Source organism: Bubalus bubalis, chromosome X (genome assembly GCF_019923935.1).
Source record: "Bubalus bubalis isolate 160015118507 breed Murrah chromosome X, NDDB_SH_1, whole genome shotgun sequence".
NCBI classification, from domain to species: domain Eukaryota; kingdom Metazoa; phylum Chordata; class Mammalia; order Artiodactyla; family Bovidae; genus Bubalus; species Bubalus bubalis.
In genome coordinates, this window is record NC_059181.1 from 9,299,597 (window position 1) to 9,317,795 (window position 18,199).

At 40.4% G+C, this 18,199-nt stretch overlaps 2 protein-coding genes across 4 annotated transcripts in view; both read right to left on the bottom strand.

Annotated features, from left to right (window-relative positions):
* The window catches only part of ASB11 (ankyrin repeat and SOCS box containing 11), a 37,127-nt gene extending 34,413 nt beyond the window's left edge, over window positions 1–2,714 (bottom strand). The window contains exons 1-2 of one of the 3 annotated variants that reach the window (XM_044937182.1): window positions 2,576–2,714; window positions 108–202 (exon numbers count right to left, since the gene is read on the bottom strand). The gene's annotated coding sequence lies outside the window, so the exon portion shown is untranslated. Of the gene's footprint in view, window positions 1–72; window positions 2,344–2,575 lie in introns of those variants that run through there. The other 2 variants (XM_006043787.3, XM_006043786.3) reach the window with 2 other exon arrangements.
* On the bottom strand, window positions 396–14,257 carry PIGA (phosphatidylinositol glycan anchor biosynthesis class A). The gene is made up of 7 exons (XM_006043792.3): window positions 14,239–14,257; window positions 13,899–14,006; window positions 11,209–11,988; window positions 7,121–7,253; window positions 6,277–6,409; window positions 5,902–6,108; window positions 396–2,719 (listed from the first exon to the last, which is right to left on the bottom strand). Exons 3-7 carry the CDS (start codon window positions 11,924–11,926, stop codon window positions 2,453–2,455), a joined length of 1,458 nt encoding a protein of 485 aa, XP_006043854.1. The 5' UTR covers window positions 11,927–11,988; window positions 13,899–14,006; window positions 14,239–14,257; the 3' UTR covers window positions 396–2,452.
* Window positions 14,258–18,199: the final 3,942 nt, after the last annotated feature.

Sequence of the window (18,199 nt, forward strand, 5' to 3'; positions counted from 1 at the left end):
AATGAAGTCAAAATTCCAATTTTTCTTAAAATAGCTTACAAGATATAGAGTATAATTATGTAATTCACATACACAATAGTTTACAGAAGTATTCATTTGTCTTACACAGTAATTCTAGTGAAGTGAAAAATACAGGCTTGTTTGGATCAGGAAACAAAGGCACAATTCAACTTGCTATTCCATGATTAAAACAAAGAATATTCTAGAAAGAAAAGATGACAGAGTAATTAATCAACTGAAAAATATTTCCATATTTCCTGTTTCACTAACAGACTAAGCAAAACATCAGATTGCTCTTAAAAAAAAAAAAGCATGCGAGGTAGGTAGGTGGGGGGAGTATTGCTCAACTAGTTAATAATATTCTGTTTCTCAAACAAGGCAAATTCAGAAAAATGTCAAAATGTCATTTTGGTCTTTATTTTTGGACAGGTAGCATGTTTTTATAAATCAGTTTGACATGTGCTACTTTCTGCAACATCAAAAGAAACACAATATATTTTTCATATATTCCTTATCACTGCAAGTTCACTTTCAAATAAATGTAAGTAGCAGGGTAGAACAATATGTTTCCACATATTGACCAGTGCAACACTGACAGTTACAATTAAGGTATTCAGGAAGCCTGAAAATTTAGATGTACTACAACAAGCAAATTTACTTCCACTTATTAAAGAAAAGAATAAGGAAAATATGCAGCTTACATATTTTTCATGCAAGAACGTTAAACCCTATTTCCATGTGAAATAAATGGCAGTTTAATAGTTAAATGATAATTTTGAAGGAAAAAAAGCTAAGAAAAAAATAAAACAAGATAAAACAGGAGTATGCCTTTAAAAATTAATGAACAGAATAAAACCAAATGTTATATAGTTCCCCGCTTTATCATGAATACTGGCACTGTATTTCATTATTTATATAATTCAGTTTCTATGCCTAAAAATCCCAGTGAGATTCAATGGTTTGGGTCAGTCTGTTTTTCTTTAACGAAAGAACCCCTAACTTCTAGATATTAAAAACTGTACTCTTGCATTTGTGTTTTAAAAGCACAAATATATTTCTTATGTATCAGTGGCAACCAATTAACAGACACGTTAAGATACTTTTTTAAAGTTCTGTGAATGGTGTCATTAAAAAAAATCTTGTAAAGAATCACAATACTGCCAGCGTCTAACTAGCGCGTCCACAGTGCCTCACTCTTGTGACTTCACAGTCCTTTATCACAAAAATTTATTCTAATAAGGAGTTCAAAGAATTAATAAGACACACCATGTGGATAATTTGGGGTTTAAAAACCCATGGCTCTGGGCAACAATGATTACAGTTAAAAACATCCATCCACAAAGAGACTGTGTTCCTAAAATTTTCAGACTCAACTGGCTATAAACAAAACATTCTGGGGGCAAGACTTCTGCACACTGACAATACTTATCAGGCATCAGCTAGGCCACAAGTGAAGGGAGGTGACTTCTATCAAAGATCCGGGGTAGCAGCTGATTTTGAGATGGCACACCTCGTACATTCTGCTCGGAAAACACGAAGGCATTGACAGAGGACTAAATTATGCACTGAGAGACGAGGAGGGTTTCTTTGCACTATCAGCAACAGTGGGATCGGTCCCTAGTATTTAAAAAGCAAGAAGCATTTTCATACATACAACTGAAGATGAAGGCTTGACCTAGGAGAATGCATCCAACAGGATCACAGAAGAACTCGGAGTATGCAGGCAAGTTTTTCCTGGCATTAAAAACCATCAGCATTTTTGGCGTGGTGGCTATCTTACCACTTCATGTCAAATATGACTATGACGAAGTGAGCCATTTATTTGAGTGATCAACAAGGAATGAATGCATCCCCTGGTTCCTAACGCAGGAAGCATCTAGTTCAACACGTGACAGGTGCTTCACACAGGCTGGCTGCTGACAGCCCATTTTACTCAAGAAACCTGATTATATGAAACACTTACTGAGTGTACCCAATAAGTTACGAACATGACTTCAATGTCTAATAAACACAGTATGAACATGACTTAAAAAATAGTTCATAGAGTTGTTATACTTCCCTAAAGAAAACCTGTAAACATCTGGTGAATGTCTAATGGTAGAACATTTAAAACTGGCCAAAAAATGCCCAGGAAACGTTTGGCCCTTCGGCACCCAAAGCTCCCAAAATATAACGTTAAACATCTCTGCTAGAGGGATTTCAGTAGTCTGAAAAATTGCATACCTGAGTGGCTTCAATGCTCTCTCCTAAATTTTAAGTAAGTGCAAGGAGTTTCAACACTCAGGAATTGCATAAGTGTTTATCTTTCCTCAAAATAAAACATTGAATGATATAGAGGTAGCATAACTTACTAAATTAAGTTTAAAATGAAAAAGAAAAAAAGCAAGGTTATTGTCAATAGTCTTAATAGAATTATTACAAGTATTGAAAATCTCACAATTCAGGCTTTCTTCTACCTTGTTTTAGACAGCACAGTATGCTCAGCCCCCCTTTTACTATAAGGATATCGATGAGTCCAGGCACCCTTTGGCCCTGTAGCATCTATTGCAACATCAATTAAAGAATCTGGAGTCACCCATCTCAGGAAGATGAGGAAGAGAAAGTTGAATACAGCCAACAGAGCAAAAATGTAGCCTGTCACGGGGCCACAGTGAGAGATGAGTCTGTCCAGCCGTTTGTCCATGGGTAACACAGCTTCTCCTGCCACTCGGTCATACACCTGGCGGGAGAGAACCAAAAATGAGCACATCGCAGGCTGCAACAAAACGACGACCTGCACAGGTCAGGAGTGCTTTAGAGATGTAAACAGGAAGCTTTTACATTTCACTGCTGTTACAGTGATGATGTGATAAATGAAGCTGCGTACACTAAGTACTGCCATTTGATTCACTTATGGATGCCTCCTCTGGACAAATCACTGGGGTGTTTTTACCCTGGGACACCCAGATGAATCTACCTCGGCCCCTGTGCCCTAGGGGATCCCCAGCAATATTTAACCAACTAGGAGAATTCCAAAGTCCTGAGAAGCTGGAATGGCTTTGAGGGCTGCCTCTGTTGAGGCTGTGTTTAATTCAGCAGTGACTTCCAAAAGCAGGACTGTCCCTTTAGGACTCCTTGATTCAACTACTACCAGAAAGTTACAATCTATGGGTTCAGAGAGGCTCTTCTCTCCACAGCCATGAGAGGCTGAGTTGCTGTGCACAGGCATGGAGAAAATCGAGACATTTCATGGATGCCAAATAAAAGGAGGGGAAAGGGATGGGGGAAATTTGGGTAGATGGGACAGGCCAAACACTGGCAAATAAAGTTCACTGCTGAGAACTGGTAATAGATGGCTTGCTTTTTTAAAGAACTGCTAAGCACTAAACTCTGAAATATTCAAAAAAAAGCTCTCTGAAGTTACTTCAAACACATAAAATGGGCCGGCCTTCGTGTTTTTTAAGTGCACTTGGGCATTACCCGTGCTCATTCTCACGTTATCAGATCTGTAAACTATCTCGTTTTGACCTCAGCAAAGTTCTGATGTGCAGAGCAAGTTCTAAAGATCAATGGTCTCTGAAAGGTACAGGCTGTTTTTGTCTAGCTCCTCTACCCTGAGGACATTTGGAATACATTTTAGTTAAGAGTTATGTCGAGCATTTTCATACTGTCCACAGGGTTCTCGGGACAAGAACACTGGAGTGGTTTGCCATTTCCTCCTCCAGGAAATGGAGATGGTTAGATAGCATCACTGACTCAATGGACAGGAACTTAAGCCAACTTCAGGAGACAGTGAAGGACAGGGAAGCCTGGCATGCTGCAATCCACAGGGTCACAAAGTGGCAGACACAACTTAGCGACTGAACAACAAATGTCAAGCATTACACTGAGTGGTGAATTATAACTGAAAAAGTATCTTTTCAGCACAAACGCTGATTTAATTTGATTACTTTTTCTAAATAGCAGTTAAACTAAGGAGTTGAAAGGGATCAAACATCCTGTGTCAAACAGGTAGAATTAAAAGAGCAACTAGAAACTCACCCGTACGTCCACCTTTATTTCTAGGTCAGTTAACTTACGATCTCAAGTGACAAAATAATACTTTGCTACTATGGAGAGAATGACAGGCTTGACAATCCATTAGCGATAAGGATTCACTTTCTTCTTTGCATGTATACTATAAACCGTCATAGAGTGTAAAACTGAAAACAATACAGATGTTCTACTATTACTTTAAGCGTAACTGAAGGAAAATTTGTGGTTTAAATAAAAGCCTAATTCGCTCCTTTAACATAGACTGAAAAACTATCACCATAATTCTTTGCCCCTGAACTTGTTATGTATAACAGGGCAAACTTCCGAGGTTTACATGTTGATCAAAAAGGTAAGGCACAATTAGAGCTATGGTTTTCAGTCAGGGTGGGCCTCACTAAGAAAATCTGCCTAACCAAATATCCCTGCCCACCACTCCCGAATTCCACCCCTACCCCCTCGCAAAGGGTCTTGTGAGAATCCAGCAGTGGCAGGGGCGCAGGAAAACAGAATCAACAGAGCCTGAAAGGCTCCTGAGACAATTCTGCCATGCACTCCCAGAAAGCACTCAGTGCTGTGCCCCAACTGCCACAGGAAAACAAGGCAATGTAGTTATTTCAAACAGGTGGAGTCACTGGTGGAGTTAACTTCTAGAAAATATCTCAGGGTTATTTCAGTCAAAACTGTTTGTTAATGCAAATATCTCATGTTTCAATAGAAAATGTGTATGACAATTTTTGGAGAGTTCTTTTGCACTTCCATTCAAATACGGGCTCACCTTATGTATGGGAATTTACAATTTAAGCCAGTTAAGACTCTGTAATGACCTAGAGGGGCTGGGTGGGAGGGAGCGGATATATGTATGCGTATAGCTGAATCACTTTATTGTATAGCAGAAACTAACACAACATTGTAAAGCAATTATATTTAAAAAAAAAAAAAACCACCACAAGAAAGCCTTTCTGCTTGCTCAGCTCTATCTAGCTCCCAACTTTGGGCTAGAAACTAGCAGCTCCACTGAATACAGGTAAGAGTACCCAGCACTATCTTCTCCAGGCTCCCAACCAACCGTCTTTCTGCACAGTTTCCAAATACTAAGAAGCACAGCATTTCCATTCAGCTTGTTATGTTGTAATAAGAGGCAGGAGGCAGACGAAGTAATGAGAGGCAGTTAAACAAGGACGAAATTGAGTAGAATAACTGAAGTACTGACCTCAAAATAAGGAGGCATTTCCCACAACTGTACTCTCCTGCCTAAGGACATTAACCTATTTCCTGCACCTGTCCTTTTGGAAATTCTCTACTGCTGCTTTCTATTTGTGATCCTACTTACATTTGTCATGTGTATTTGGAATTCTAACTTACTATGTTCCCCATCAGTCCAAAGATGCAAAAATCTCCTTTCAATTAAAGAAAAAAAAAAATCACAGCAGCTAGCAAGAGCCACACAAGTTTTGGAAGTAGCCTGAATTAAATATTTGTAAGTTACAAAGTTGCCACAACTGGCCTAAGCAAAACCAGGTATTTTCCAATAGACCTATATGCTTTAGAATTATAAACAGCCTCAAGAAAATGTCTAAAAGTAGATTTTAATACTAGTTTTGCCTCTAATTGTTGTAACTTCTAGAAAAGTCTGTGACTCTTATATGGCCAGTTTAATGAAAGGTCTAGATACTGCATTACTATTTTTCAGATGTCAAAGGCAATGATCTGACTAGAAACTTAGCCTAATATATACAAAAAGAAGTCTCATTTGGAAAGAGACTTCATAAATTTAAGCGATAGAGCAGAAATGGTAAACCTATATAAAAGAAGTAAATGTGTATGTGAAGCATCAGGTAAGAATTCCAGACACAATCTTCAAATACCCTTCTCTAGCACGTGACGTACTTTTTCAGTTCTCTCTGCAACGTTCCTCCAGGTGTAGAAAGTCTTTACAATGTTATGGATATTTTCTGGAGGTGGCAATGCTCCTGACTTCAGTTGGAAAATAGCTTTTTCCAATCCCTCACACAAAGATTTTACAGAAGGCTCACATAAAATGATAAGATTTTCTGGAAGTACTTCAGGAATTCCACCAACCCTGGTACTTACAACCTTAAAAAGAAAAACAAAACAAAACAAAAAAATGTGATCCACCAGAATTCATCTCTCAGGTAAACAAGCAAAACCAACTTAAAAAAATATAACAGACTGCATCTGATTATTTTTCAAAAGACACATGCAGAAACCCCAGCAATGTAATAAGCCCTCCAAGCTTTTTACCTGTAAACCACAACTGGCTGCTTCCACAATCGCCATGCAGAATGCTTCCGTAAGAGAAGTATTAAGAAAAATATGTCCTTGAACTAAGACATTTCTAACATCCTTGTGCTCTAAGGCTCCCAAGAGACGCACTCTGATGTTTGAAACAAGAGAAGAAAGGGGGGAGTAACAATCATGGTATAAAAGAAATACCATTCATAAGCTTCTAACCTTTTCCATCTCAAAAGACTGGTATCACCCAACTCTGATCTAAAAGTCATATAAAACTGTTTGGTTAAAACTCATAGAGCTATACATATTTCTAACTTTTGTCACAGATCAAATTTCATCCTCTCCAAAATTAGTTTGCCTTCCATGAAAATATTAATACACTTTGATGAGTAAATGTTAAAGTATCATTTCTAAATAGGAAAATGTCTCTTTTAAATTGAGGCTTCACATGCACACAGCTCACCTGTTATCTAAGTTAACAAGGAAGAGAAATGTTTGAATCTGTATATGCAGAGCAATTTACATGATTTGGGCCGTGCTATTTAAATCACAACTCAGTGTGGCTTGAGAATCTGCAAACACTTCCAATCAAAGTAGTTGTTTTTTTGTGCATTCTTGGGTGCCCCAACCAGTTTCTCCTAAAGTCAAATAATACTGGGCTAAAAAAAAAAAATTATGAATACCCTATCTAGGGTTTCCCATTTATATCATTTTTTTAAAATAGGCTTTGCATTACTTTGTTTTATCAAGTACATGTAGCAGAAGCAGCCCACTTAATGCAGGCACGAAACCAAAACCAAATTTAGGTAAAAGATTATTTTCTCACCCAAGACAATATGGAATCCATCAATACCTGTCATGGAGCTGGTATCTTTCCCGTACTTCTTCCAAAATGATTCTCTTTGGTCCCTCTCCTCCAATTATGAATTTTAAATCAGGATATTTCTGACAGAGTTCAGGTATTATACCACTAAGTAAATCGGTCCCTGAAAACGTAAAGTTGAATGTTGGAGATGTTAATAATTAAATTTAAAGTTTTTATCAGAACTGAGAATCCACTCACTTTGAAAAGTATTAGCTTACATAAGCAGGGAAACAAATTCCCTTAACCCTTTCCTAGAATGGTGGAATCACTCACAAACTATCAGGGGTCCCCCAAGAATTCTGAAAGATATATACACTGACACCATTGTTACCTTCTACCCACTCAGTTTGTAGACTATTCTGTTTCGAAAGTATTCAAGTTATTCACCTGTGACTACACAACGCCTGTGACTAAAAAAGGCATTAGAGGTAGCTAACATTTCAGTTAAATTTTTCTACAGAACAGGAGAGCTGACTGGAGATCTGGGTCTTGTTCCAGCCTTTGTACGAGCAAGGCCTTTGACAATGGGAAAGTTTCCTGATATAGAAGACGAAGAGACCACTGTACCTCAAGTCCAAGGTCTCTTTCAACCATAAAATTCTACTGAACTATGATTCTACCTCCTACTATAGGAAAGGGCTAAGCAGCAAAACATAACTGCTGCCTCCATTTTGTTAAGAATGCAGTTTGTACACAGGATTTTGCAGCGAACACTATGGTATTAGCAAAATTTATAAGAATAGTCCATCTAAACCTGTGATAGACCACTTGCCCCAAATGACAGTGGATGAAGGTGGAAGGACCTCATGTGCCAGATCATTATAGTCTATAGAACAAAAGGGTGTATCTTGGTCCTTTCTTTCTTTTTAATGAAATACTTTCTCATAATATGTAAATACAACCTCAGGTAATAAAAAGCAGCAAAGTAAATTATGCTCTACTAGTCTGAAAAGTGGCTATACAAAGAGACAGCAGTAGTGATGTTTCAGAATTTAGTTCATTAACAATGGCAAACCACACACATTCAAAAGTAAATGTAAAATAAGCCAATTAAAGCTTAAAAAAATGCACACAGACACATACACAAGAACTGCACTTCAATCAATCTTCCCAAATATAGGCAGATTAATTATTAAAAAGATGGTACAAGAAATACTAAAGGTTCATTTTAATTAAATAATTCAAAGTAGGATTAAATAAACTGCTAGTATTTTCAAAATATGACTGCATTAGCAAACTCACATGTGGCATTTATGAATTATGAAACCTTCTCATTAAAATCTTAGCTGTTTCAAGTGTATCATCAAGCCCATCAACTAGATTTCTAGATAAACCAGACGTTTTACTGACTTCTAACAATCAGCCTCCTATAATTCCTTCCCCTCTTTCTTCTAATACAAAGGTTAAGAATCCATTCTTTAAATGAAAAAAAAAAAAACCACAACATATAGAGTAATAATCGGAATTTCTACCAACAGCTAACACTGAGTACTCCCCACAAATAAAAAATGCTCTGGTACCTCTACCAAGAGCCTAACGCAACGAAACACACAGGACTGTCAATTGCCATATTCACACAAAATGGGCAAGAAAACTTGATTCAAAGTTCTTTTAAAGCATAGTCTAACAGTATTTGAAAGAACTTCCTGAATCTATACCTAGGATAATGGCTGGGCTGAGGATGGAGGGAACAGGAGACCTTAACTTGAGAAGGGCTCAACTCAGGCTGGTTACCTCTATTACTTACTGTGTAACCTGGGTGAGTTACTTACCCTCTCTGAGATTCAGTTTCTTTGTTACATGCAGATAACATCTACACTCCAGTTGGGAGGGTCAAATGAGGTACTATACCATGCACAGGCTTTATCAACTGCAGAATATAAATGTAAGTCGTCATTACCACTAGAGCAAGAAGTGGGGCATGCCTGCACATGCACAGGAGCACTGTGAAACCCTGCCTAAGGGCAAAACAGGCTCAACAGAAAAGGAAAGAGGCCGGCCAGGAATCCTGGGGGGTAGGGACTTTGATTTATCCTCTTACTTAATACGTTTCAGTGGCCTTTGATATCTGGTCCAAATGAACACCTCCTAAAGAAATTAATTTATTAATAATTAACAGGCCATTAATATAACTAATCTCTTTGGGGCTACAGATATGGCTGTTCTGTCTTAGAATGTTACTGGCAAATGGAGAGGGTTTGATAAATTTTTTTTTAAATTATTGAACTGAGAACAGGAAAGGCTATAGCTGCTGTTGGTTAGCTCAGCTGGTTAAAATACCATGATTAGTGAGGTAAAGGTACCAGGTTCAATCTTTGAACAGATAAGTTAATTCTGCTATGATCCTTGACCATGTATGCATCATATTCTTTCTTAGCTGGCTATGTCACCAGGGTATATTATTTGCTAAAAAGCAAAAAAAAAAAAAAAAAAACAGGCATAAACACATCACCAATATCCCAAGAGGGATTCAGAACACAGAATGCTGCTCCATTCACATCTTCTTCAAGAATGAAAGCATGTCACTGCTTTCACCCCTCAAAACGCAGTTCAGTGGTTTTCTCACCAACCTCGGTTTATCGGATCACAGCAGACTAAGACTGTCCATTCCTAAACCATTCTGACCAGGGCCCACATCTGCACTCCCCAGTGCACTGGGGCACTTCGGATCCCACTGCTGAGCTGCATGCGTACCAGGAATCAGCTGCATTTCTCCACAAATCTGTTCGATACCAACTGCACTTGTTACTGTATTTGGCTTACCTAATAGCACATAAACGGACAAAATGAGTTTCTGTGAAGCTAAGCTGAACAGTCTGAAACGTTCAGTCAAGACATAGAAAAAGTCCTTGTCAGATCAGGGGGTATCCTGAACCACTGTGTAAGATCAAAAATAAATGGAAAATCTAGAGGTACATCACTTCACATGCCTTTAGGTTCTCATCACACATGAGAGACCCAAATTGGCAACTGTTAAATTATGCTTCTTGAAGGTAACTGTGCAAGAAAGATGATTCAGCTCAAACCAATGGACCAGTACTCTTAAGCCTACAGGCCTACATCTTATTGGCAATTCAGTGCATGGTAACAGTATTTTGAGTAAATTCAAATATTTAAAAGGGTGGTTACATATTATCTTTTTAACAATTCCCTACTTTTAGTGACAATTTTGATTGCTGACAATTGGTTTTCCGATACCATCCAGAAGACCATTTATGTTTTGAATAACCGGACTGCTTCGGACTTGGAGTCAGCGAGGCTGCGGTATCCGTGAAATGCTGCAGAGGCACTGAAACCATCCTCTCTGGCCACAGCAGACCCTTCCCGAGTACTTTATAGGAACCATCACTGAACCTCACAAGATCACCACTGTTGCTCGAACCACACAAAACGAAAAAAGTGAGACTCGGAGATGTTAAGTAGCTTGTCATCGATGACACAGCAGGACGGAACCAGGATAGGATTTTGGGCCATCTAACCCCACTTTCTTCATCACTTACCTGCCAATACATTATTGTCTTATCTACACTGAAAGGAAATAAGCAAGCTACAGAACAGCAATGTGCAGAACAAGCTCACTGACTCTGAGTAAATGAATTAAAAACGACAGGAAAGCTATAAATCAAAACATTCATTAGGGTCATCCCTGAATCACACGGTTACAGCTGATGTTAGTTTTCACCCTTGGGATTTTCTTAGCTTTCAAAATATCTGCAATGAAAAAAAAAGGGTTATGTGGTAGGCTGGGCCCTGTACTTCTCACTGTATATGTAGGGAAATTTTCAAAAGACCTGAAGTATTAAACAGCATCAGGTTATTGTTATTCCTTTAATCAACTATTAAAACATCAAAGGTGGGGGGTAAGGGTAGGAATAGTATTTACCACTGTTGCAGAAATTTCTCCTTTAGGATGTATAAAACATATTGGACCCTTGTTTACTATATTTAACACAGAAGTAGTTATAAAACCGTAAAACAAAATGAGAAGCCCAACAATCATTATAACACAGATATTCAACAGCTTTCTACAAGGAAAAAAAGGCTGCGCGGTACAATCGTAGCTATCATTTCATTACCTTTTCTGTAAACAAGTCTGCTGACAACAACAATAGTTATTATACTATCATGCCTTCTAAATGGGTCTGGAGTGAAGTCAGTAGGATCTACAGCATTAGGAATGACGGACACTATTTCAGGATTCAGTGCTGCTCTTAGCACAGTGTTTTCCTTACTAGTGTAAGAGACACAAATTATGTGGTTTGTGTCACAAAGAGACACAGTTAGAAGCTTGTTTGTAAGCACCGAGCTGACATCAGCAAATCCGAAAAGGGAATGGTCCGTGAAGACTGTCTGGAGGCCCATTGTCTTGGCGTGGAAGAGGGCATCATGGGCCATGGCAGAAAAGGAACTATGTGAATGGATTATCGTGACTCTCTCCCGAACAAATATGTACCTGAGCAATGGCAGACTGTGAAAGAGGGTCGTGGCTGTAGATTGGTTGTACATGACTTTCAGAGGCAAGTAATAGACTTTGAGGCCATTAGTGAGGTAACGGATGCCTTTGCGATTTCCGTAAGCGTGGGTGACAATTATGACCTTGTGCCCTCTTTCAATCAGGCACTGAGAGAGCTGGTAAATGTGACTTTCTACGCCTCCCATGTTTGGGTAGAAAAAGTCCGACACCATGCATATATTATGGGCACAGGTCCTAAATCTGTGAAGACTTCCAGGGATGACACGGGAGAGTGATGCTGAGGAAGGCTGGCCACGCCCACCTCTTCCTCTATAGGCCATGCTGAGACGGTTTAGGCATTAGTCCTTAGAGCAACCCAGTTAAGATAGGTGTCCTCTAGTACCTGAAAGAGAGAGTAGACAGGATCTCAGCTCAGAGACAAAATGCATTCCGCACTCCAAATCCGGACATACATGTTTTAATGTTAATGTACATCTGTTAGCTCTCTCCCTAGAAATAAAACATACAATGTAGTCATGCATTTGACAGCATTTACTTGCTTACCATTTACTGTGGGCCATAGAACAAAACTAGACTCTGCAATGGTCCTCATACCTTAATTTTGATCTAAGAATACCACTACACATAATTTTAAATAATTTTTGTTACCAAAGTATAATAATACTTTGCCATACTAACCAAGCAGTTTATCCAGACAATTAGACATGCAACTCTTTACAGAAAAGGCTTGCTAACCTCACTTCAGAGTTTAAGCCATTGACTCAAAGAATCCCATCAAGTTCTCTAGTATTAACTCTGTGGTTTACATTAGAAATATATCCGGAGTAAGAACTGTCTTTTGAGAGCAACTTTCTAAAGTATCACTTGTAGCACATGCCAGACCTCACTTTCCCCTTCCTTATTCAAAAATGGTGATAATCAAACCATTCCTTTCATTTCTTAAAACTTTCAGTTATGTACATCTTCCCTCCACGAATGACCATTTCTTCAGTTCGGAATCTAAAGATAAAAACTAGAGATGGGCTGGATCTGGGGCCATTTTCTACATCTGAAGCAGGAAATGTTCAGCTAAGGGGTCCCCGAAAACATCAGTGCAAAATGCGCACTAAATATTCAATATGACCACAGAGTCTTAGATTGTTAACGCAAAAGAGAAAGCAAGTGAAACTCATTCTCAGCTTTTACAAATGAGATTTCCATGCCTCAAGAAACTCAACTATACAATGGGAAGCCATTCTAAAGGTCTGAGTTTCTGATTCACCACAAACTCAGAAAATGCAAAGCAACAGCTTGTGCAAAGTCTATTCTCTCCAACAAGGTCATCTTTATTTTAAACACAGTCTCAGAAATAATAAGTGTTTGTTGAGCTGAATTTACTAATTAAGATTCAATATTACCAAATCAAGAGATAAGTTTGTACTGTTAAGTAACTTCAGTAAGGTTTTCTTACTGTGGTTTCTCACTTAAACCTGAATTTCCAGTTCCATTCAATTTTAAAAGATGAGTGATAACGCAAACAGTGAGTAAAGCACCAAATGAAATCATTTAAAGTTCTGTCACTAATCTGCAATGTTCTGTGAGCAATCTGCCTATCAGGGTATCAAGCCTAACACCTTCACGGCATAAAAGCGCAACAAACGGTACAAGCACAAAATCTTAAGATTTTAAACCTGAAGAGAAGCTTGGAGATCTAGTGAAACAACTCTTTTATTTTCCAAATGACAAGTTGAGCGATCTGTCCAAGGTCCCCACTCAGCCACTTAAGTGGCAAATGCGAGATGGCCGTAAAATCCACAGCCACAGTCAAGGAGTCCCTGGACAGTCATTATCAGCAGACTTCTGAGAAGCCTTAGAGTAACCCGGAGGGCGGGGCGGATTGGGGTCAAGAGGACGGTGTTTCCAACCCACCCCTGGGCGCTGTCCCGGCTTCACTTTCTGAGGTCGCTGGGGAGCGCCAGGGCCAAGGAAGAGATGACTCCGCCTCAGTCAGCGACCCCGCGCGATCAGGGGCGGTCTCGCCTGAGACGCCAGAAAGTGAGCAGGAAACCGAGGCCGAGGGTCTCGGGGTCGTTCTTCCCGCCCGCCTCAGCCGACAGGGAACCGGCTACAGTGCGGCCGCCTCAGCGCACCCTCAGCCCCACTCGACTCCCGAGCCCCTCGACCCCGAGTTCTGAGCCTCAAGCTAGGTCGGCTTCGCCCCCTCCATCACCGGCTATGCTCCCCTGAGGACAGCCCAGTCCCAATTGGAAGATGGAGAGAGAACCGGCGACGGGAACTCAAACGCGTACTTACCAGCAAGTCCCATGGCCGCCAGTGTCCGGACCTCCCGCGGCTGCAGCCGGAGTCCTACCCAGCAGCTCCGAGGCACCAATCAAGGGCGTCCGCGAGCGAGCACCGCACCTACAGGACGGCCAATCAAAAAGAGAAAGTGGAGTCACGCGCAGGAGCGACTCCCCACCATCAGCGTGCGATGTAACGTCAGCTCGCGCCTACACGTGTCACCACGATGTTCCGGAAGACTTGTTTTCTCTGTACTGAAAGCAGTAATGCTCGGTTTAACCTTTTATGTGAACTCTTAATGTTGCGATTCTCTAAAAATCGGCCTTGATCTCTTGCTACACAAGCAACCCACCAGGACTCTTCAACCGGGTAAAACCAGCACTCCCCAGCGTGCCTCGCAGCGACCCATTGGCGCTCCTGGGAGTTGTAGTCCCATGGCCTTTGGAGGCGAATCCGAACTTAGAAAACTCACTCCCAGGATGCACCGCACGCCTAACCCGAATCTTGCGAATGGTCAGCTGAGTTCGCGCCGTGGTTGCCTAGATACAGTGTCTCTTTGGACGCCTGTTCTCTCTGGCTTCCAGTTGGGGAGACTTTGGGCTGGGATGGCTACAGAAAGCTGGGGTCATGGTTGCGTTTTGTTTATTGTTTATCATCTCTGCTACAGAAGCTCCGCCTGGTTTTTACCATTCTGGTAGGATTGCCTGATGTAGTGAGTAAAATACACAAAAAGTCAAAGTTTTTAATAATTTGAATTTCAGATAAATAATGTTTATGTAAGTATGTCCTAAATATAGGGGACTTTACTAAAAAGTTACTCATCGTTTATCTGAAATTCAAAAGTTAACTGGGCATCTTGTATTTTATGTGGCAACCCTCCACTCTGGAGAAAAAAAAATTGAGACCTGAAATAGCAACTCCCACTCGGACTGGTTCAGCAGGCCATGGTGGTACTTGGCCAAGAAGCTAATGAATCACTGGGAGTAGTCTGATGATCATCCATCCACTCCTCACCATTGGTACATGGAGTTCCCAGCCGAGGAAATGCTTTCCTGAGCACCATCACCACCGTCTTTACCAGCACTCATTTTAAGCCTGTAGAAAGGCTATTCATCCCTGAAGATTGCACCTCCTTTCCCAAATCTCTAGAGGGAATTAAATCCTCCCTCTTGTATTTTGACAGTACTTTGGCTATATGCTGGTATAGCATTTATCAGGTGATATTCAAATTGTTTGCCTGTCCTCCTGCCCCACCCCTCCACCTGGCCTTCTTCCTCAGCCTGATCCTTGGAGACTTGTGTCTTCTTGGGATCTCTCATGGATTTCTTTCTGAAAATTGGCATTTATATTTGCTTGTTAGTAAGCAGAGGCAAGGTCTGCTCCTGGTACTAGAAATCAAGTAAGTTTTAGTTGTATTAATGAATTTATTTATTCAATGCCTGCACAATTTCTGACACATATATATACCCGATTGAATGTATTGAAGAACTGACTGATTTGAAAAGACCCTGATGCTGGGAAAGATTGAAGGTATAGGGGAGAAGGGGAAGACAGAGGATGAGATGGTTGGATGGCATCACCGACTAGATGGACATGAGTTTGAGTTTACTCAAACTTGGTAATGGACAGGGAGGCCTGGCATGCTGCAGTCCATGGGGTTGTAAAGAGTCAGACACTACTGAGCGACTGAACTGACTGAATGTACTGAAAAAATTCCAAGGGGTGTACCTTAAAAAAGTACAGGGAACTGATATAATTTATAGAGCACTTTGGCTGTAGACTTTGAAATGTATTAATGATTTAACTTTAATGAATAAGGCTCAAGTGGGAATAGATATTCTGCTCTGTGTTTATATTGAAGCATCAGAGAATAAAAGTTATGGAAGACTCAAGGATACTTACACAAGCTTAATAATTTGCAGTTGGTTTCCCAGATAAGACCAACAGAACCAGGTGGTACAGCACTGTTTTGGTCTTCTTTTTCATGTTTGCAATAGAAGGCAATGGCACCCCATTCCAGTACTCTTGCCTGGAACATCCTATGGGCGGAGGAGCCTGGTGGGCTGCAGTCCATGGGGTCACTAAGAGTCGGACATGACTGAGCAACTTCACTTTCACTTTTCACTTTCATGCATTGGAGAAGGAAATGGCAACCCACTCCAGTGTTCTTGCCTGGAGAATCCCAGGGATGGGGGAGCCTGGTGGGCTGCCATCTGTGGGGTCGCACAGAGTCAGACACAACTGAAGCGACTTAGCAGCAGCAGCAGCAGCAGTGAGACAATAGGCTTCCCTGGTGGCTCAGTGGTAAAGACTCGGTCTGCCACTGCAGGAGACGTGGGTTCTATCCCTGGGTTGGGAAGATCCCCTGGAGAAGGAAATGGCAACCCACTCCAGGATTCTTGCCTGGGAAATCCCATGAACACAGGAGCCTGGTGGGCTACAGTCTATGGGGTCGCAAAAGAGTCAGACATGACTTAGCCCCTAAGCAACAACAATCAAGACAATAACTATTGGGTAGAAATCATGGAAAGTATAAGTGAAGGTTAATCCTCATTTGTTGATCTCCCAGCTTGCCACTGCCATAGTTCTTATTACAGTGTTTGTTGTTCAGTCGCTAAGTTGTGTCTGACTCTTTGCGACCCCATGGACTGAAGCACACTAGGCTTCCCTGTCCTCTATCTCCTGGAGTTTGCTCAAATTCATGCCCATTGAGTCGGTAATGCTATCTAACCATCTCATCCTCTGCCTCCCTCTTCTCCTTTTGCCTTCAGTCTTTCCCAGCATCAGGATCTTTTCCAATGAGTCGGCTCTTCGCATCAGGTGGTCAAAGGATTGGAGCTTCAGCATCAGTCCTTCCAATGAATATTCAGGGTTGATTTCCTTTAGGATTGACTAGTTTGATCTCCTTGCAGTTCAAGGGACTCTCAAGAGTCTTCTCCAGCACCACAATTCAAAAGCATCAATTCTTAAGCACTCAGCCTTCTTTATGGTCCAACTCTTATATCCATACATGACTGCTGGAAAAACCATAGCTTTGACTATACGGACCTTTGTTGGCAAAGTGATGGCAATTCTACTGTGAATCTTCTAAGATCTTGATGCCAATCAATACTCCTTCAAAAAACTTGAGTTATTTTCAAAGAAGAATAAATATTTTCTATTTTTATCATCAAACAATTTACCGAGTGCCTACTCTGTAAAAGGTTTTGTGGGGAATACAAGGAATATTAAACATAGTGTGTTTTTAAAACTTTTCATCTTTTTCAGCTTTTATATATTTTTCATCAATGGTAAAAAGCAATCCACTTTTCTTGAAAAGTTCTTTGTATTTTAAATACTGTAGGATAGGCTGACCTTTATAAATAGATATTAATAAAGGCATGCTGTTGCCAAGTCTCTGTGGAGGAGGGGGTTGAGAAAGCTGCAGGCTGTGCCAGTAAAGTTTACAGTTCCAACAAAGTCTGAAAACATTGAACATCATGTTCATCTCTGATCTAGGCACTTAACATTAAAAGGCAAATAAATCATGATTCTGTACACACTTCACCATCTCACATGGGTTGAGACTCCATTTTTAGTCAGTTAAACCTTAAGCAAAGGTCACCATTAAAGGCTATTTTCTAAAAGTCAAGAAAAGTTGTAGCAGCAGGATGAAGAAGCTGTAAATCTGGGAATAATTCTAATTATAGTGTTCTGCCTAAATGTATGGCATCAGGGTATGCCTTTAGAGAATTTTCATGTAAACCAATAAATTAGACTAAAATACTTTCATGCAGTGGCTTCTGACTGCACATAATAGAAAGTGAGAGCAATCAGTACCAGTGGTGTGTAAAATGACCTGTAGGTGTAGAAGGTATAAAATAAAAGTAGATATCATCTTCCCTTGAAATTCAACCCTTTGCAAATTTATATGTAAATGAGCTCTTGGACAATTTTGGAGTGGGAAGGCACCACATTTGTATTGAGAACCCGCTATCTATGTACAAGGCACAAGGCAAGGAAAAATTGGCATGTGCTTTATCCCCAAGAAACCAAAACAGTTAAGGAATATGTAAATATCTATGATAAAAGGTGGGAGGTGATAAATACCGCAAAAGAAATACAAGAAAAATACTGGGAGTTCAGAATATTTCTGGCTGCCAATGGAAGTAAAAAGTGCTCATGCAACTGCTGGGAGCAAGATTATTCCAAGTAGAACGTGACCAAGGTACAGAGACAGGCGCTGACTGGCCAGTGAATGCTGTTGTATAACTCCACAGGGGAAGAGAAGGGGAGGGGTTCATATGGGAGAAAGGTATCTCCAGGGAAGGCTG